This window comes from Asparagus officinalis, chromosome 8 (genome assembly GCF_001876935.1).
Source record: "Asparagus officinalis chromosome 8, Aspof.V1, whole genome shotgun sequence".
Taxonomy (NCBI): domain Eukaryota; kingdom Viridiplantae; phylum Streptophyta; class Magnoliopsida; order Asparagales; family Asparagaceae; genus Asparagus; species Asparagus officinalis.
The window spans coordinates 103,748,092-103,769,591 of NC_033801.1; the positions used below are offsets into that span (position 1 = coordinate 103,748,092).

General features: G+C 36.3%; 1 protein-coding gene and 1 long non-coding RNA gene across 2 annotated transcripts; one reads left to right on the forward strand and one right to left on the reverse strand.

The window, feature by feature from the left end:
* Positions 10,697-18,067, reverse strand: LOC109822417. Its single transcript, XR_002242118.1, has 3 exons — positions 17,925-18,067; positions 11,191-11,305; positions 10,697-11,084 (listed from the first exon to the last, which is right to left on the reverse strand). It is a non-coding gene; the product is annotated as an uncharacterized LOC109822417 (long non-coding RNA).
* On the forward strand, positions 14,260-16,078 carry LOC109822416 (protein FAR1-RELATED SEQUENCE 5-like). Its single transcript, XM_020388609.1, has one exon. It carries the CDS (start codon positions 14,350-14,352, stop codon positions 16,012-16,014), a length of 1,665 nt encoding a protein of 554 aa, XP_020244198.1. The 5' UTR covers positions 14,260-14,349; the 3' UTR covers positions 16,015-16,078.

Consider the following 21,500-nt stretch of genomic DNA (forward strand, 5'->3'; position numbering starts at 1 on the left):
GACGATTGTATCAAATCGAGGCTCAGTTTTCACTTCACATTTCTGGAAGAGTTTCCAGAATTCTTTCGGCAGCCTGTTACCATATAGTACTATTTTCCACCTGCAAATAGATGGCCAAACAGAGAGAGTCAACCAAGTGATGGAGGACATGTTACGAGCATGTGTGATCAATTTCTAGGGCAGTTGGGTGTACCATATTTTGTTGATTGAGTTTGCATATAATAATAGTTATCAATTGACTATAGGTATGACTCCTTATAAGGCGTTGTACGGGAGGCCCTGTAGATCCCCGATTTGTAAGGCAGAGCCGGAGAACAGCTTGCTACTTGGACCAGATTTGTTTAGACAAACTTTAGAGAAGATAGCATTGATTCAAGAGCGTGTTCTCACGACCTAGAACCAACAAAAGAGTTACGCAGATCAGATGCGATGACCTTTAGAGTTTCAGGTTGGAGATTATATTTTGTTGAAGGTGTCACCTATGAAGGGTGTCTAGCGATTTGGTAGACAAAGAAAGCTTTCCCCGAGATACATTGGACCATTTAGGATTGTTGAGCGTGTTGGAGACATCTTGTACCGACTAGATCTTCTAGCATTGATATCAGGAGTGCATGATGCCTTTCATATTTTGATGCTTAAGAAGTACTTACACGACGAGGAGCAGCAGAGAGCGTTTGATGCGCAAGACTTGGAGCTTCAGGCTGATTTGACCACAATTGAGATCCCGGTTCACATCCTTACCAAAGAGGGCAAGGGACTTAGAAATAAGGTGATTCCTTTGGTTAAAGTCCAGTGGAACCGAAAAGGAGCTAAGGAAACTTCTTATGGGCGCGAGGAGGATATGTGTCGTAGTTACCCGCACCTATTTGAGTAGGTATATTCTGAGTTTTAGTATTATTGTGTTCATGATATATGTATAGCCGCATTTATACTTAACGCTAGAACGTGGGTATTAACACTTAGCTCCTAATCATTCAGAACATATTGTATATACATGGGGGTTCCTTGTTTGGATTTTTTACCCAACGTACTAGTTCCGTATAATTAGGGGTTAAGTGAGAGTATTCACATTCTAGATTGTTAAGTATAAATATTGCTTGTGATTCACATTTGGGGATTAGTGGTACGAGATGTGTATGTGAGAGTTTTCTTATCTGGATTATCCCCTCAACGTGCTTTTCTCGTATTATTAAGCTCTAAGATACAATTGCAGAATTTCAAGAACAAAATTCTTTTAAAGAGGGGTGAATGTAAAACCCCATAAATTTGAATAAATTGTGAAAAATAATATTAAATGATTTTTATCATGTTTGATACTTTTCTGGATGAATGAGTACGGTTGTAATTGATTTAAGATCGATTAAGTACATATATACATGTTTAATAGAGTGAACATGCATGAACGTAAGAAATCAGTTGCAAGGGATTATATGTTGATCGGTTGACTGATCATCTAACATTAGTCGACCGATAGGTGCACACTGGTCGACTAATCGAGGAGGATCAGTCGACCGAATCGTTTGCACACAAGCAATTTTAGGTTGGGTCGGTTGTTAGCCCGTTTGTTCACACACCTATATTTATCTCTTAAACTCAATTTTATCCTATTTTTCATCATCTCCCACATTATTTAGCAGCCACCCTCTCCCCTCAAAAAACCTAGAGAGTTTTTGGGTGAATTTTGAGAGCTTTGAGAAGCAAGAAGCAAGAGGAGGGTGAGATCGTAGGCTTTTTGACGAAAGAGGATCGTGTCTCTTACATATTTGGGGAGTTCATCATGTTTTGAGGCAAGTTTCATCACCTCCAAACCCATCCCTTGTATTTAAATGTTTTTATTTGGTATTATCGATCTTTAAAACCTAGTTTATGTATAAAAATTACTCTTTTCGAACTATGTGATATAAAGATTGAATCTTTTTTGATTTAAAAAGATATAAAACAAATTTCTAATTTTGGGTTTAAGTTTTGAACTTGATTTAACATGAGTTTTGATTAAAGTTAGTTATTTTCATGATGATCTAATATATATACACATGTTAGGGTTTTAGTTTCATCCCCAAATTCATATTTGTGATTTCATGTAATAGAATAAACCCTAATATACCTTAAACAAGTTTTAGTACATGGGTTTTATTGAAAAATTTTTATTTTTAATAAATTTATGAGAATATTGGTTTATTCTAAAAAATTTGTGTTTTTACATCTCGTTGGTCGACCGATCAAGGATGATCAGTCGACCGATGCCTTGTTAGCAGGGTGTGTGATTGCTCTGATCGGTCGACCAGTCATGGACCATCAGTCGACCAATTAAGGCACTTGTGCATGATTTGTGCAAGCCATCAGTCGACCGATGACACATGATCGATTGACTGGTCTGGGCTATTTTATGCATATTAGTTTTATTTCACATGTTTTGTTCGCACACACGAAGTACGAATCACACATAGATATACGTGTGTCGTATGCGAGGGTACGCATATTGGAGTTTGAGCACGCACGAGCATTTGGAGGTACATTCCCTATACTTTGCATTTGTCATGATAGAGAGTGGCGCATATTACATTTCTTGATAGTGTGGATGCTTCAGTGGGTTAGTTAGCACTCCGCAATGAGACCACGGTGACTACATTCAGAGTGTGCTAGTTGGTATACTGCAATGAGACTGCAGTAGACTTCACTCCATGTGCATCATTGACACGCTAATTTCCACAGGGCGATTGAGTAAAGTAGGTGATGCCACAGGATATTATGAGTGCCTTACTCAACATTATTATTAGTTTCCGATTGAGGATCATATAGATTTACATTCATACTCCCATGTTACTTATCTCGAGAGTAGGACATAAGACTGAGGTTGTCATACACGACACATATACTATGCGAGCTTCTTTTACCAGAATTATTATTCTTGTGACTACGCCACCTACCCGAGGGTAGTGTGAGATATTTGACGTCTTCTTTTACCAGAATTATTATTCTTGTGACTACGCCACCTACCCGAGGGTAGTGTGAGATATTTGACGTGACTTGTATTGGATGAGATTTGATAATTGACTACGCCACCTACCCGAGGGTAGTGTGAGATATTTGACGTGACTTGTATTGGATGAGATTTGATAATATATTGTTATTTTATTTATTGTTTTATTCATAGGATTTGGAGTTGGAATTTAGCGATTCATAATTTGAGACATTGTATATACATGAGGGTTTTCTTATTTGGATTATTTCTCTTGACGTACTAATTCTTATGTTGTGGATTTCTAAATCTCAATTTCCTTTTAGATCAGGATAGACGATTTATATATCTATATGTACTAACTTATATTTTCCTACACCTACCCCTCTCCCTGGGAGCGGTGGAGATGTTCTCACTATCGTTCTGACGCTCGTTGTTTCCCTTTTTTCAGGTAGCGAGTCAGACGCATGGAGAGTCATAGGTTGATGGAGACTCGGTTTAGCTCACCATCAGTTATTTATTATTAGTAGTTATTAGTACTCCACAGTAGTTATTATTTATTTTTAGATATTTACAGATTGTATTTCATTTTAAAAGGTTGTGTTCCTTAGTACTATTTCAGTTGACTCTTATGTATTGAGATATTTCATCTATGTTTCTGACATTAGTTGTACTTTATTTATTTCAGTTGGAACATGATTATTATTATTTGATCTCTCTTTTCTTTATCATGTTCATTGCATTCTTATCTTTACTTTATTTGCTTTGTATCTACACTTAATTATTGTTGACTCCACTAGAGAGATATCACTGTAATGGTAAAACGTGTCTTTGTACAATATTGGTGCATGACAGGGTTGACATCTTTGGGTTCACATTGGACTGCAGCATTGTGTGAAACCAGTGACCTCACATTAAGATTTTTAATCTTGTGGCTTTGAAGAAGATCCCTCTTAGACAGAATTTGCATTCCCCTTTCGCTCATATGGCCAAGTCGCATGTGCCACAACTTGGCTATGTTAGATTGGCAATTTTCTTAAGAAGATGCTAGCGAGCAGAACCGGCCACTATCGAACCCTGTAGGACATACAAGGTACCCTGCTTGATACCTTTTAGTATCACTAAATCATCCTTACAGACACACAAAACTCCACATTCACCTCGGAACTGATATCCTTTTTTATCCTGAACACCAAGCGATATCAGATTTTTCTTCATCTGTGGAACATGTCTGACATCAGTAAGTGTATGAACTACACCTTCATGTGCCCTGATCTTGATAGAGCCGATTCTAACTATTTTGTAGACGACGTCATTACCTATAACAACATTTCCTCGATCTAGCTTTTGATAAGTTGCAAACCACTCTTTGCTTGGACATATGTGGTATGAGCATCCAGAATCTAGAACCCAATTATTGACTGGATGTAATTGTTCGTCAACAGCCAAGGCCAGATCATCCTCCGAATTGGTGTTTGTGCAACAGCAGCAGAAGCTTGTTTCTTTTCCTGCTGCTTCTTCTTCTTAGGGCAATCATTCTTTCAATGTCCAGGTTCCTTACAGTAGTTACAGATATCTTCGGGCTTAGGACCCTTTGATTTCAAATTTTTCTTTTTGTCAAGTTTTCCCTGACCTTTCCCAGCAGTAGCCACTAACCCAGCAAATTGATCTGTAACTCCACTAATAGCCTTATGGCGTAATTCTCTAGAATGAAGCGATGACCTAACTTCTTCTGGATGGACGAAATGTTTCCCAACAATGAAAGATTGCACAAAATTCTCATACGATAAGGGCATAGATACTAACAGAATCAACGCAGTATCCTCATCATCGATTTTAATATCGATATTTTGTAATTTGAGTAAAATCGTATTCAATTCATCTAAGTGATCCTTAAGGGGCATACCTTCTTCTGTACGGAGACTGAACAAATATTGTTTCAGACACAACTTATTGGATAAAGATTTCATCATGTAAAGACTCTCCAACTTCAACCACAGACCAACGACAGTATTCTCATCGGCAACTTCCATGATGACTTCATCAGATAGCATCAACATGATGGTTGAATGCGCCTTCTCCTCGAGAACGGTCATCTCATCATCTTCAATTGCTTTTGATTTTCCCTTCGAAAGTGGTGCCCAGAGGCCTTGTTGTTTTAACAAAGCACGCATCATGACTTGCCATAAACTGAAACAGTTTCTCCTATTGAACTTATCGATCTTCACGTTCAAAGCACCAAACATCTTTCTCGACGGATTCGAAACCGAGCTCAGATACCAGTTTGATGGAACGAATGCAAGAAAAATAACAAGAAAGTAAAGATTGAAGACACAGATTTACATGGTTCACTAACGTTGTGTTAGCTACATCTACGGGCAAAGAGAGAGAGAGAGAGAGAGAGAGAGAGAGAGAGAGAGAGGAGAGAGAGAGAGAGAGAGAGAGAGAGAGAGATTTTATTATATATAAGGCGATATAATACAAGTTACATCAGAAGGAGTTTATATAGCACTCCAGAAAATCCTAGGCGCTAAATAACAGATTTGGGTCCAAGTAATAAAATCTAATACAGAACGTTGTGTTATTCATAGCGCGGCTAGACTGATGGGCTAAGAAGTTCACGAATTCAAGGCATTTCAACACCTATATTTCCTTTAAAATTTCCCTTTTGTTTTTTAGAATAAAGAAATTCATAGGTTTATGTCAGAGAGGAAAAGCTAGATACAGGAAGGAAAAAAGGTAAAATCGAAATTAGGAAAACTCTTTTGAAAAAAAAAATATTACTAACTGGTCTTTTACTGAGTATATAGAACTGTTACAGTGACTCGTGTTAGTGCATATGACAAAAGAAATTTGGGGATAGGTTGGATAATGGATTTTATTACTTTTGGATTTGAAAACATGGAAGAGCAAATATGACTAGGCATATGTGGACACATATTGATTCAAAATGGTTAAAATTTTATTCGAATAATGAGCTCAAATATAATTAGTTATACACCCTAAACTATTTGGATGTAAATCTTGTATCTTTATTGGACCAAACTCACAGTAGAATCGAGTGGATGTGAGATACCCTTCACATACTTTTCATTTAATTTTTTTACGAAAGTTAGAATGACAAGCCATTGCGTTCGTAAACAAAAAATATATATAAGAGTCAAGAGGTCATACATAGAATATACATTAAAATAAAACTTGTTTTAAGTTGTTTTTTTGCCTCAGTTTTATTATTGTGCAATTTTATATAGTTGCTCCTTTTCCTCCTACAACATATTCTCGTTGGGCCATTTGTTTGTAGGCCACAATATAAGTAAGTATAACTGTATATTTAACCTTCATGGGCTGAACCCTTTTTTTATTATCAGCCCTTATCAAGTGGCCCAAGTTCTGACTAAGACCATGTAGTTGCCAAACAATGTGTCAGATGTAAATACTAACGGGAATTAAAACTTATTATCCAAATTTTTTTTTTAATAAATACATTCTCATTTCTCTTTTTCTAAAGTTTGCACTTTTTTTAATCTTATCAATTCTTTATTTCATCATAACTTATTATCTGTATTTTCCTCCTATATAATAATTTAATTCTACCACAATTTATATATACAAGTATATCATGAAATCAAATATTCAGATAAATAGTTCCTTAATATCCTAATTTAGTGTTATATTCATCAATCATAATTAATTATTTTTTTCATGCAAACATCTTATTATGTATTTCATACTAAATAATGTGTTAGTAATGAGATATAAATTTATTTTCATTTCTTTATAATTTTTCTAGCTGGAAGTCTAAGTTAGGATTCTCCACAAGCCCGCTCTCAATGCCAACTCTTTATGGTCAAAGTTAATATTGTTCTAAGGTCTAAGTGGCAAGTACATACTAGTTAGGAAAAAGATTGCATTAATGAAACTTGATAGTAAGCTATACTATACATGTACTTTTTCATATAGCTGAAGTCCTCCCTCTGGTTACATGATACTAATCATTCTAGGGTACTTGTATCCCTAATTTTTGAACTTACAAGAATCTGGTTGATAGTGTTGGGATTGTGTCTTTGATCTTTGTAGAACTTCATAAGAATTAGATAGGGCTAGAGATCTATCATGATTAGGAGTTTGGGTTCCATCATGATAAGAAGTTTGAATCATATTCTAATTAGGAAGTTAGGATAGAGATAGGGTTTGGTTTCCCTATATATATTCTTCTATTGTAGGAGGAAAAACTAAGAAGAAAAGAGTAGAGAGAAAGTGTAGTTGAGAGCGAGAGAGAGAGAGCCAATATTCTTGTATTCTAGGGTTAGCAGAGGTCGTAGCCTGATTCAAGAATATTGTGCGAGAGGCGAGAGTTTCGTGATCTTTATCCGTGCAAAAGATTACAAGTAGTGGGCTTTTGAGAGAATATGAGAGTTAATTATGTATGTGAGGTTGAGAGATTGAGAGACGAGAGTTGAATGGTTCATCTTGTAGTTCTTCCTGATACATAGTGGATTTCTCGTATTATTGCCTGTGAATGTAGGTCGAAGTTGGTCGACCGAACCACGTAAATCTCGGTGTTCTTTTTTCTTGATTGTGATCGTTTTTTATCTTGTTGATTATGGGTTGGCTTTGGAGTTGTGAATATTTTAGTAGACAGGGAGAGTGAAATTCCCCAACAAGTGGTACTAGAGCGATAGTGATGGATCCGGGAGCGATTTCTTGAGATAGAAGACTACGTCGTGCAAGATTAAAGATCGACGTTACCAGAATCAAGATGAAAAGAAAAAGAAAAAGAAAAAAAATTAATTACATCAGCGGCATACTGTAGCGGCTGAGAACTATAGCGGTACTGTAGCAGAGACTTTGTAGCATCACGGGATACTGTTCACGCAGATCCAATGGTTGAAATTGATTTGTCTTTTAACCGAGGATTTGGAGGCGGATTTTGGTGATCTAGGAGTCGTTCCTAGGGTTTTTCGACATGCTGAGTTCGTCTTTGGTGTCGATTTTATCAAATTAAATCTCTACAATGACTGATTTGAATTTTGATCATGGTTAGAGAATGATGACTTCTTCAAGTCTGAATTTTTGATATTCCGCTATTTAATGACAACACAAATCTGATGGTAGATAAGGTGCAGGAGTTTGTTGGTGTGCAAACTCATGGAGGATAGTGTCATATTAGGTGGAGCTTACAAGCGGGCACGACCGAGTTACGCATAGGGATGGAGATGGTGACATTGGACTTGAAGACGATGAGCGCTCATATTCAGTCCAAGGTAAGTGATGGAGGAGATAGAGGCATCCGGCTCGCAGTGTGAAGTAGGAGAGGTGTACCAATATGATTCGAGAAGAGCGATGTAGGTGGAACACAAGGACAACAAGTAGGGGGTGGCTATTGTCAAGCTCAAGTTGGGAGGACAAACATGATTGATTTGCTTATATTGTCAGAGGTGGCAAAGATCTATTGGTGCACACAAGAGAGGTGGAGGCGCCACGGTGAAGCAGATAATAGTGAGGGTCACGAGACAACTAGTTGGAGTGCAGGTGTTCTTATTAGGAGTGTGGCTGCTTCGATTTGAAGTGCGAAAGAAATAGAAGACTCTAGCGGGAGAGGCAAAGTTTCAAGACGACGATGGTATATCTTCAAGGGAGTTTGGGAATCAAATCCAAGGTGAAGATTATTGGGATTGTGTCTTTGATTCTTTGTAGAACTTTATGAAAATTAGATAGGGTTAGAGATCTATTATGATTAGGAATTTGGGTTCCATAATGATTATGAGTTTGAATCCTATTCTAATTAGGAAGTTAGGCTAGAGATAGGGTTTTGGTTTCCCCATATATATTCTTCTATTGTAGGAGGAAAAACTAAGAAGAAGAGAGTAGAGAGAAAAATGTAGAAGAAAGAGAGCTAATATTCTTATAATCTAGGGATAGCAGAGGGAGTAGCTTGATTCAAGAATACTAGTTGGATTGCACGTGCAATGCACGTGGTAAAAATTTTAATATTATTTTAAATTATATTTTTAGTTAGGGAAATATTTGATATACATTTATTGAATATAAACAATATAGCCAACATATGAACAAAAGCTAAAATTTCATAACATTTGAACAATAAAGTTATATTCAAGGATCAATTAGGCTATAGTATAGTGGTTGTATCTACAAGGTGATTGATCAATTAAAGACTATCACAAGAATATACCTAAAAGTAATGTTTGATGATGTGGATTTAAATCCAAGCTTATGACATTAGAGCCTTGCTAAGTCTTCGCACTATCTAATGTATGAGTACATATATTCACCCATGAAAATTTTAAAATCCCATAAAAAGATCCAAAACACTCATTAAGGTTTCTACAAACTAAGGCTTGGCAAGCTCCAAACACACCCTTTCCATAATACAAAATTAGAGTAGTACTATTTTTTATTGCACAAACTTATTTTTTACCTTGCAGTTTTAACTACATGAACCTTTTTAGTTTGACGATGATTTGTTGATTTGGGATGGCTTTCCTTGAATCATACTCTTGGATTATCTAGGGTTTCTTATTGATCAACTGTTACAAGATAATATCTTTTAGCATATATTAAGTTGCCAAAAATCAAGCGAAATGGAAAGAAAGAAAAGTACTTGTGCAAACTTATCATCGGTATAGGCTTGCATAATATTCTTATTTAGCTCACTTGGCACTCGTTCATCTTGTTGGACATTAAATTGAAACGTCGAAAAAGAATATGGAGATATTTATTAGCTATCTAAAATTGGTTGTGCTAATAGGATGGAAGAGAAAGATGCAAGTACATGATTTTCACACATCTATATTCCTATTGTGGGGAAAAAATAACCAACAAAATTAATACTCCAAGGTTTTTTCAAATATTCCGTCAACAAAAGTTTTTGTGCGGTCGAGATCACAAAAAATAGTTCATTTGGCTAATTTGGCTCTGTTGTGGCAGGTTCATCAACTACAGATTGTTTAAGGAATATGTTACCCCAAGTAGCATTGAACAAAATTCTTTCAAAAGCCATGGATTTTCCTTTCAATACAAGGCCACTAACAAAATCAAGCTTTACTTGCTTTGACGGATCAGTTAGCATTTTCTAAAAATAGTAAAATAGAGTTATCATTTAGCTAATTTGGCTCTTTGTGAATATATAATAGAACAAAACAAGGTTCGAGTCATACGGCTCCAAGAGCAAAGGACTTTCAAGACCATCACATAATTAGCGAGCTTCAATTTCTAATAGCAAGAAGTGGCATCATTTGAGCTGAGTTAAAAAACTTGCCAGCCTGTAAGATAGGCCAAAAATATTACTCTTTTGTTACACAAACAAATTGCATTCTAAATATATTTCCATTGTTCAGATTCTAAAAAGACTAATGTTTTAAATGGAAATTTATAATTGTTAGCATTATCCTACTTTTTCAAAAGATTCACTTTATATTCTTGAACTCAATAACAAATAAAAACATACAAAAAGAGAATTGTATGCGCACATCAACTAATTAAAGAAAATAAACAAATGCCTTTTGTACAACAAGCATACACTCCAATCTTAACTCATAATTTAGAAGCATAACATCACCACTATGAAGTTTCTGAATGAATGTAAATTTCATAATAACTACGAAATATTTCATTCCAAACTATGAAACTTTTGCATAATTATAAATCTCTACAGTTTGGCATCGAAGAATAGGGCATATTTGTAATATTTATACGCCCTCATGAATCCATAGAGCATAACAGCTAAATATAAACATACATAAAAATATAAAACAGTCTCATTCAACAATTTAGAAGCATTACAACAATAAATTTTCTTCATAAATTGTTAAATTTTCATAATGACCACAAAATTTGTGCCAAATCCTGGATCTGTGCATAGAAAAACCATTCGAAACCTTTGACATCCAGCCATCGATACTTTGCTCGTATAGCTGCCTGAAAATAATTTGGCTATGAATTCAGCAATCCCATCAACCACATTCTCATCACTAATTATAACATAATTTTCATTGTCAATTCCACACACTTCCTCCAAATTATCTGGAACCATCTCTTTTGTTACCCAAATCCACTGAGAAGGGTCTCCATTGATATTATTGGAAAAGGTCAACTTTTTTGAGATCTGCTTCAATGCATAAAATATACAACACATGAAAAATAGAAAGTGGTGAAAACATTTACCTGCATCAAATAAACTTAATTCAACTCGAGTTAAGGAGGGAACCAACCTGTAACTTCAATAGGAAGATAACTGTTTGGCATAACATTGGACTCCTGATGAAGTGATTCAAGTTTTGTCAAGTAGCTTGAAGAATCAACTGCAGCCTCAAGGCATGCATATAGCTGCAATAAAACAGAGCTTATCATTTCATATTATCAAAATCATAAACAGATGAGATTTACATTTTAAGCATCTATTCAGCTCTCCATTTAACTTGATTTAAATGAACAAATCCACCCTGATATTGACTTCCACACTTATCCAGAAACAACAATATAATTAACAGTGTATGCACATAGAAAGTTTTACTCAAAAAGTGAATTAATTGGATGAGCTAAAAAAGTATCAAAGCATAAAAAGTGCAAGCATAATAACTATTCTAAGGTGCAATATGCAAGGTGCAGAATTCATGAACAAAGAAAGCTCTGCCAGAACAATGAATTGGACGTTAACAAGCTACAAAATCATACAATCCTACAAAATGCAAGCATCAAAATCATTCTAAGAGGTGGTAAGCATTAGGCTCTTTGGCTTTTCTTTTTTCTTCCTCTAATCACTCTTGGTCATCAGGAATGAACAAACAAATTAAGTACAGATTTGGTAGCAAATTATTGAATGTAAGCAATGAATCAAACATATAAACATAAGTAACACATGCTTTACAAATCGAATCAAACAGTAAGGTGCTTGTATTTGTATTTGTTAAAAAAATTAATTACAAACTAACACATACATTACAAACTGTGAATTAAAGAGACTTTAGAAACTTCATTCAAGGAAAATACTAAGTATTTTTAAGTAAGGTATGAATCAAATCACTACTGTTTCTTTTTTTCATTGCGCAAATACAATGTAGCATAGATGTTTGGTAAAATGTCAAAGAGATATGAGTATTATTGTATGAACTTTTATTTGTTCTTGGTATTGTCATGGTCTCACGGTATACATATATTTTTGTACATTATATCAATCCTAATGTAGTTTAGACCACATTGACTCATATCCTAATGTAGTTTAGACCATCATAAGTAGTAGACATCAATCGAATTGAAAAGCTATAACCGTGAAAAGTTATAATCGTGAAAATCAGTTGCAAAAAGCTTCTGTAGTGAATAAAAGAAGACTATCAATTAATAGCGAATACTTGTTAACATAAAGCTTGGTTTGAACAGAGAGCCTTGAACATAGCATATGCTTTGTATTTTACTGAATAATCACATATGTGAACAATGATATATATGCAATTGGTGACCCATAACATCATGCATGCAACAGAAAGCTATTTCACAAAACATGAAAAAACATATAAATGAAGTAGATTATCATTGATCTATATACTCAACAGAAAGCTATTTCACAAAACATGAAAAAACATATAAATGAAGTAGATTATCATTGATCTATATACTTAATCACTACAACATAAGTTCTTAAAGAAAAAACATATAAATGAAGTAGATTATCATTGATCTATATACTTAATCACTACAACATAAGTTCTTAAAGAAAGGCAATACAATATAATTCTCCAATAAGCACTATAAAATATATTGACAATTAAACTATTATTTATTTTTAATTCAAGCCTAAGAATAAACCATCCAAGACCCAAGTAGCAAATGATGATGCCTTGAGGATGCTAGTTAGATCTGGTTTGAATTGAAAGTTAAGCATTTAACATTTACTTAAACTAAATACAAGCATGCATAGCCAGAAAAAAGCTTATGTTTTCTATTTCAATTCAATCAAAAAAGTTATAATCATGAAAATCATTGGAAGCAAAAAGCTTCCGTAGTGAATAAAAGAAGACTATTAATTAATAACGGATACTTGTTAACATAAAGCTTGGTTTGAACAGAAAGCCTTGAAGATAGCATGTGCTTGGTATTTTATAGAAAAATCACATATGTGAACAATGATATATTTGCAATTGGCGACCCATAACATCATGCATGTAACAGAATGCTATTTCACAATACATGAAAATGGCAATGTGTCGTAAAGTATCTAATAAACCAATTGGATCTTCTTCTGTTTGTGAATATTAAATTGTACCTATTTGTACTAAAAAAGATTTCTTTGTTTGTGCTGAATTAAAATCTAATATTAGACAGAACACCATGTCACATTGTCCGGCGTTGCTTAAAGAATAGCTACCAAGTAATATCCTTTGGATGTAATAATATTTCCATATCAAGAACGCATGTAAAGTTGGAGGTCAGTTTTCTGAGGTTGCCAAGATGCTAATAAATTGGATTGCCGAAAAGAGCCCTTTCAGATAGCCTATTAATTAAGGAAGAAAGGTTATTGATATGAATAAGGGAATGAAATACTATAGAATTCCTTGAGAAAGAGAAAGCCGTGATTCAGGCATGAAATGTTTGATTTGGAGAAAATCAATTATTTAAATGCCAACAGATGTAATAATTTTTGAGTCATAGATAATTTCCTGAAGACGACTTATAAGCAGAACATCATAAATTGTATCGCTTAATTAATGGTTACAAGTTCCTCGAGGAGGCTTGACATCCTTAATGAATGAAAGCTAGATGAGTTTAATGCATGAAATGTATGAAAACTTTTCCATATGTTAAGAATAGTTGGTTTTCATATATAGTTTACTTTATGAAAGTCTTGTTTGTGATTATTTTTTGTTCATTTGCTTCTGTTCTCTTTAATTATATGTCTAAGAGAAAGAATGTCATCACAATGCAATTATTTACTTGCTCTCATGAGGGTTATTCTAAAAGCAAAAGGAAGGAGCCATTAATTAGGGATAGCACATTCGAGAAAAGTCCTTCGAAGGAGATATCTAGCATTCGAACTGGTTGCAAAGGAAGTATGCGTGTGAAATTAGATGATGAAGAAAATTGGATCATATCATCCTTTGAACAGAAGCACAACCATGAATTAGTACCGATCCCCTCAAAATCTCGTTTCTATCAATGTCGGCGAAAGATTAGAGTTGAAGAAGCCGACCTTATACGAACTATGCGTGAGCAAAATATTTCAACAAAGCATATTAGGGACTTCATTGCATCTCAACGTGGAGGGGTTCGTTATTTCAACAAAGCATATTAGGGACTTCATTGCATCTCAACGTGGAGGGGTTCGTAATTTATCATTCACGAGGAGGGACCTAAGCAACTTTGCAACGCGCCAAAGAATGTCTCTGTTTAATAGTGATATCTCAACGACATTGAGTTATTTTCAACAACTACAAGCTGAGAATCCTATGTTCTTTTATGCAGTCCAGATTGATAGTAATAATTGTGCAAAAAATATGTTTTGGGTTGACGGGAGATCAAGGATGGCCTACCAGCATTTTGGAGATGCTGTCACTTTTGATACCACCTATTGTACAAACAAGTACAGTATGCCATTTGCACCATTCATCGGGGTAAACCACCATTCTCAAACTATATTACTAGGTTGTGCTTTGATTAGAGATGAGACCGTGGAATCCTTCATGTGGGTGTTTCGAACATGGCTTAATGCAATGTTTGGTAAGCATCCTACTTGTATTCTGACAGATCAAGATCCTTCAATGAGGAAAGCAATAAGTGAGGTCCTTCCTAATACGGCTCATCGGTTTTGTAAGTGGCACATTCTTCGGAAAGCACACGAGCATATAGGCATTTTATTTGGCACAAAAGAGAAGTTTCAAGAGGACTTTCTTAGTTGCATTAATTTTAGCTTAACAGTTGAGGATTTTGAGTCAAGTTGGACTTCTATGATAGAGAAGCATAGACTTGAAGATAACACACATCTAAAACATTTGTATCAAATTCGAGATAAGTGGGTGCCATCATACTTTAGAAATATATTTTGTGCTTTCATGTCTACAACGCAAAGAAGCGAAAGTTTTAATGCACTTCTCAAAGGTAGAGTCAACAATCATACAACAATTTATGAGTTTGTCATGCAATATGAAAAGGCTTTAGAAGATCGATATGACATAGAAGAGGAAGAGGATTTTCGCTCTCTGCAATACAAGCCAAGTTCGTGGTCTCCAAGCCCAATAGAGAGACATGCACAAAAGATTTATACTAGAGCAATGTTTAGGGTCTTTAAGGATCAACTAAAAGAGATATTTTCATTTTCTCTGAATGAAATGGAGCCTAAAGCATTGTACAAACTAGTGCAAGTCCCAAACTCAGAAAAACCAAGTGCTAGAAGAAGAACTTATATGGTTACCTTCCAAGCCCCTGCGACAGTATCTTGCAATTGTAAAATGTTTGAATTTAGTGGAATGGTGTGCTCGCATGTGCTTAAGGTGCTTTTGCATCTTGATATCTTTGAAATACCCTCTGAATATATTTTAAAGAGATGGACAAAGTCAGCTAAGGAAGAAAGTTTTGATACGCACCAATGTCTTAGCATTGAATCGTCAAATTCCTCCTCAAAGACTCTAATGTTTAATAGTTTGTCTCGAAAAATAATGAAATTGGTTGCAGAAGGTTCCACGTCTATTGAGTTGTATAATTTGGCAAATAAAAAAATAGATCAAGTTATGGGAGAATTAGTAGCGGCAAAAATGCACTTACAAGAGAATAAATCGATGCATGATGACATGACACAAATCCAAGGTTCTGCATGTTCTCAAGCACAAGAAAGTATTATTGATAATAATTGTATGGTGAGAGCTCCTCCTATTTCAAATTGCAAAGGAAAAAGAAAGATGCAACGTTTCAAGCCTCATTCAGAGTTGAAAGCTAAGAAGCAAAGAACTTGTGGGAAATGCCATGGGAAAGGCCACAATAGTCGAACTTGCAAGGAAAAATTACTTTTTATTCTCAAATGTGGGACAATGTTCCTATGCAAAGTATGATATTTCTAATTTTTTTGATGAATAATGAGATTTGTGTAGGCCCAAGCAACAAGTCAAGTAGGAAGCATCATTGAGGAAGAAGAGGAAGATCTGGAAGACCAAGAAGAAGAGGATGAAGATGTTGAAGAATATTACTACTGAGAATGCATTCTAATCTTTCTTTTGTTTGTCAATGTTCTTTCTGAAGATGTTGAAGAATATTACTACTGAGAATGCATTCTAATCTTTCTTTTGTTTGTCAATGTTCTTTCAAAGCTCTCTGGATATGTGAAGTTACTTTATGGCCTTAAAATATTTTTATGTTTGTCATTTTATTTTCTAACTTGATGATGGTTTACATGTTTGCGAGTCTTGAGGGTAAAAGGGTCTACTAAGTAACTATAGTGTTAGAAAGTGCACAACCATAAATTAGAAAGCATTAAGAACCTGGCAATAACCACATATATAACTTAATCTAAGAAGTAAAATCAGTTATGACAGGAAATTAGAAAGTCACTCTCATGAGAGAGATATCTTCTAATCAAGTCAAGAAAATTGCAAAAGATAAGAGAAACCATGAATTTATTTACAATTTTTTATTCATATGATTTCTTTTGGCACTAATGACCTCATATAACCCTCTCTAGTCTCCAGTCTTGTATAAGAATAAGTTTGTAAAGATAGACAACAGTGGGCATTCAACAAGACTAATTTAGAGAAGCACCATAATATTGTTTTCCATCTACAAAAATCCTGCGACATTTGATCAATGAGCAATTGCCAATATGTATCACAAAAGACTGAAAGAGTCGAATAATCCACCTGTGTCATTGGCAAATGAGCAATAATAAACTTGAGACTTTCTATACTGCAGATTGGTAATTTAAGCTTCGATAGTTCTTCACATAAAGTTTTCTTTAACAATTTGCAAAAATATCTATATATGCACAATTTGGTAGAAGTTACTTCAATAAGTAGATTCCCAGACAATAAATAAAATCACATAAGAGAAAGTCAGAATAATCTGAAAGAAACTTGACTGACTCGCATGCATGAAAAGCTGAGACATTTGAATAGTCAATACCGATATTCTATCTCTTTAATAAACACATAAAAGAGAAAGAAATTTTTTGGATGTATGATCCTGTCTGTTATCTTACTGGAGGATCATCATTCTCATCATCATTATCATAATACTCCACAAATTTATCAAGGGCATCCTTCATCCAGCTATGCCTACAAAGTTGAGAGGCTTCTGGAATCGTAAGCCATTTTCTCTCGCGCTTTTCTTGCTCTGGCCATGAGTCGAGCTCCTCATTCACATACAAGGCAAACATCGATGCTTTGCAGTTTGCACCATCCTTCAGGGCTGAACTCGTCCTGGAGATTCTTGCTTCTGAAGTCGTAGTCATTCAAGTACTTCTGATATCATGCATATTAGCCCACATGGGTTAAACCACTTCTTTGTTGGTTTAAGCGAACCATAGGGGCCCCAAGCAATACAAAATCCTTATAGAAAATCTTTAATAGGCATAAGCTCAGGAGCGATTTAAAAGTTTGGCAATTTTAGATGCATGCAAAAAAATCTGTTGGGTAATTCACACATGTCACTATGTTGAACAAAAACCCACGAGGAATCTGATATCCACCATTTCCATCCGGCCTTCTAAGATTTCTCAAAATCAGGTAGCAGTATAAGTTCGAAACTTGAAAGACCAACCCAAACCCAAATCCAATTTTCATCTGCAAATCACTCACAGGAGTATAATGCGGGTGGTAAGCGATATATGCCCCAAAACTCCAATAATAATCATAGTTTCTGAAGACATTGGAGAGAGGGGAAGTTGCATGGCTGAATCTATGAACACAGAATGTCTCATCCCAACTAAAACGTGTAAGAAACAAAGGAGAAAAAAAAGAGGAACTAAAACCTGGTTCGTCTCTGATTTGGTTCCGAATCGGAATCGGAGCACGGCGGAATCGGAATCGGAGCACGGAGGAATCGCAAGGCGGTGATGATTGGGGGCGATTGAAAGAAGCGGTGTTCAGTTTTGTTTTATGCTACAGAGGCGGTGATGATTTGGTTTTCTTTTATGCTGCAGAATATATTAAGATAGATTTCCTATTTTGTGTTGATTTATTTTATATATATATATATATATATATATAATCCAATAAAACAAATAAATTGTATAACAAATATTAATATTTACCTTGATAGATGAGAGAATCAGCAACCTCCAAATACTTAATCCTGTAAATAATGCATGAAAACTGAAAAAATTAGAAAAATATCAATTGCCATAAAAATTAATTACAGTGCAAGAAAATAAACTAAATTCCAATGCATAGAACCTAAATTGCCTCAGAGAAAGCAATCGACGCGTGTTAGGCGTTCTTTTATAGAAGATTGTTCGCGGGAAAAATTGTTGCTTTCTTCATTAATGATTCCATTGTACACTCTTGTAATAGTCTATCGATTACAAAGATCCGGTCTTTTTATAAGATCCGGTTACAACGAAAATCAAATTGAAAAGAAATGAAAATTACAACTTTGTTTCCTTGTTTGTCGAACGAATCACGAGCTCCTGTTTTGCGGTTGCTCGCTTTGTGGGTTCTTTGCCTGCGCCGGGGTTGTTTGCCGTGGACCACCGCACGATCTAGATCCGGTCGGATCTACGCAGTACAACGGGTATTATTTCACCAAGGAAATAATAGCCGGGGAGTATTGTTTCACCAAGGAAACAATCGTCCAAATCTCGGGATCAAAGACCAAGCTTTGATCCGGAGTGTAGCAACGTAGATCTGAGATCCGATCCTCTCGAACACCTGCCTTATTTGACGTTGATGATCGCCGAGCACCAGATCTGGATGAGCAAGTCCTTGATGTCCCAAAGTTGAGATCTTTTTTAGATCTGAGTCTCCAGTCCTGCAGGGCTTCGCCTCCTCCAAAATCCAACCTTCTCAAATGAACAAAGGGGAGCCTATTTATAGGCTCTCTGAACTGTGCCCGCGCACAGATCTGGGTCGGCCACCCATGGGTGGCCGGCACTGGGCCGAGCCACCCATGGGTGGCTCGGCTTTGGCCAAGCCCCCCTTGGGCTTTTCTATTTCGTCGTTTTGTCCGTTGTATCCGTTTTTTCGGTTGACTTAGACTCTAATTTGGCAGTAAATCTGATTCCTGTTTTGGCAGTAAATCCACTTCTGAGTTCGAGTCCGAAACTGATCTTGATTCGATCGTGATTCGTCCGAGTCCGCTCTCGGTTGGATGACTCGTTGACTTAGCTTCGATGTTGTGGTCTAACGATCATGCTTGGATACATCGCCCGATGGTTCATTGGTTTGTCGAATCACCATACCGAGCTGTGTTAAGGGACCTATAAGCAGTTTTATACGCCTACAGATACCCCCTCCAAAGTATTTCAGCCTCGTTCTTTTATAGAAGAGTCTGGAATACTTTGGATATGATTGTCCCAACCTTCAATCGGTGTGACGGGACTTTGGAATGGCTTCTGTTCTTGATTCCTTCAATATTCCAGGCTATTCGATGCTTTATCGAATGTCTGTAAGAGTTCCGATGCTGCATTTATTGTCTGACCGTTGTTGGAATTTTAAACTTGAAGTCGATTCCTGATTTTCTAATCTTTAGCTCGTGTTTGTTGGTTCAACATAGAACTGACCATCGATTGTTGGCGTTGAGTCTTTATTTGCGACGCGTTGTCCGGCGTAGTGTTGTTGAGTTATCCTTAAGAATATTTTTAGAAAAAATATCTCCAGAAACTTCTCAACCAAAAATAGGAAATAGTTTATACTCGTATACCTCATTGGAGTATTTTTCTTGTTCGAATGAGTTGAACCGGCCTAATAATGAGCTGAACCGGCATGATATTGACCCAAAAAAGACAGTAATTAGGCTCAAAAAAATCTTCCAACCCTTCCGAATGTGTGGGAGAGGCAAGCATAAACAAAGGATTGAACCCTCGGTCGATTTGAAGTTGTTTCGATGCTCGATTCAGCTTCAATTTGAATTCTGGTTCAAACCAGTCTTTGTTTGGATGACTCCTAGCGTTGACTTCTTCGAAACCTTGGCTTGATCCACACGTGAATGGATGTATCCGTTGCTATGTCGTTGCCATTCGTTAACCTCGTCGCATCGTTGGTTCGCTCGGTTTGTGCCGTGCCTTATTATGCTAAGTGGACCTATAAGCATTTTATACGCCCTACAATTACCCCTCCAAAGTATTTCAGCCTCGTTCTTTTATAGAAGAGTCTGGGAATACTTGATATGATTGTCCCAACTTCAATCGCGTGCTGACGGGCACTTGTGGAATGCTTCTGCTTCTTGATATCCTTCAATATTCCACCTTAATTGCGATGCTTTTTAGTTCGAATGTCATTAATAGCTTGCGAGCTGCCATTTATTGTCTGACCCGTAGTTGAATTTTAAACTGAAGTCCGATTCCTGATTTCTAAATCCTTTAGCTGACCATCGATTAGCTTTGGCGTTGAGTTTTTATTTACCGCACGGTTTGTCCGGCTGTTAGTGTTGTTGACGTTATCCTTAAGTAATATTTATGAAAATATTCTCCAGCGAACTTCTCAACCAAATAGGGCAATAGTTTTATACTCCGTCATACCTTAATTGGAGTATTAAGAAGCAGCTTCACTATACTCGGTATACGTTTTCGCGAGTGGTGATTCTTTCATTGCAACGCATTATTGGCGTTTGACCTAGGCGTTACGCGTTTTGACGACGTTGACTAGGCGTTCGAATGTCTGTACGTTGGACTTTTAGACGGCAACGCGTTGAACTCGCGTTGACCTAGGATTACCGTTTTGCCATCGGACCGTTGACCCTTGGGTTTTCGAATTTTCGTACTGTTACTTTTGATCGTAACGCGTTGATGGCTTTGACCGTAGGGTTACGCGTTGTGACAGTTGCCGGTTCATGTCCTGTTAGTCTGCTTTGTATCGCACATCGACGTTGACTATCCTTTGATCGCAATCTGCGCGGTGTACGCTCGGTTGACCGCTGTTAACCCTAGGGTTTCGAATGTCATAGGATGGCCCTCAAGTCACCTGAGACCAAACTAATGAAGCTGATGCGTCAGTGACTCTAGCATTTATAAGATTTTTGGCAAACCCCCAGCCATCAACGGGTTTGATGAGCCTTTACCGACTACCGTTTGAGTCGGGCTAGCATGCGGATTATATAAATCTGTTCCGCATGTGACGTTGTGCTAAGAGAGTTAACGCTCTTAGTGCTACGATATTGAATACGTAGACTTCGTCTTTCTCACGGGAATAGACTACCCGGCGACGCGTGTTAGGCGTTGTCTTTAGGATTTTTGGCTAACCCCCAGCCTTCAACGGATTTGATCAGCCTTTACCGACTACCGTTTGAGTCGGGCTAGCATGCGAATTGTCTAAATCCGTTCCGCATGTGATGTTGTGCTAAAGGAATGAACTCCCTTAGACTTGATGCTACAACTTCGAATATGTAGACT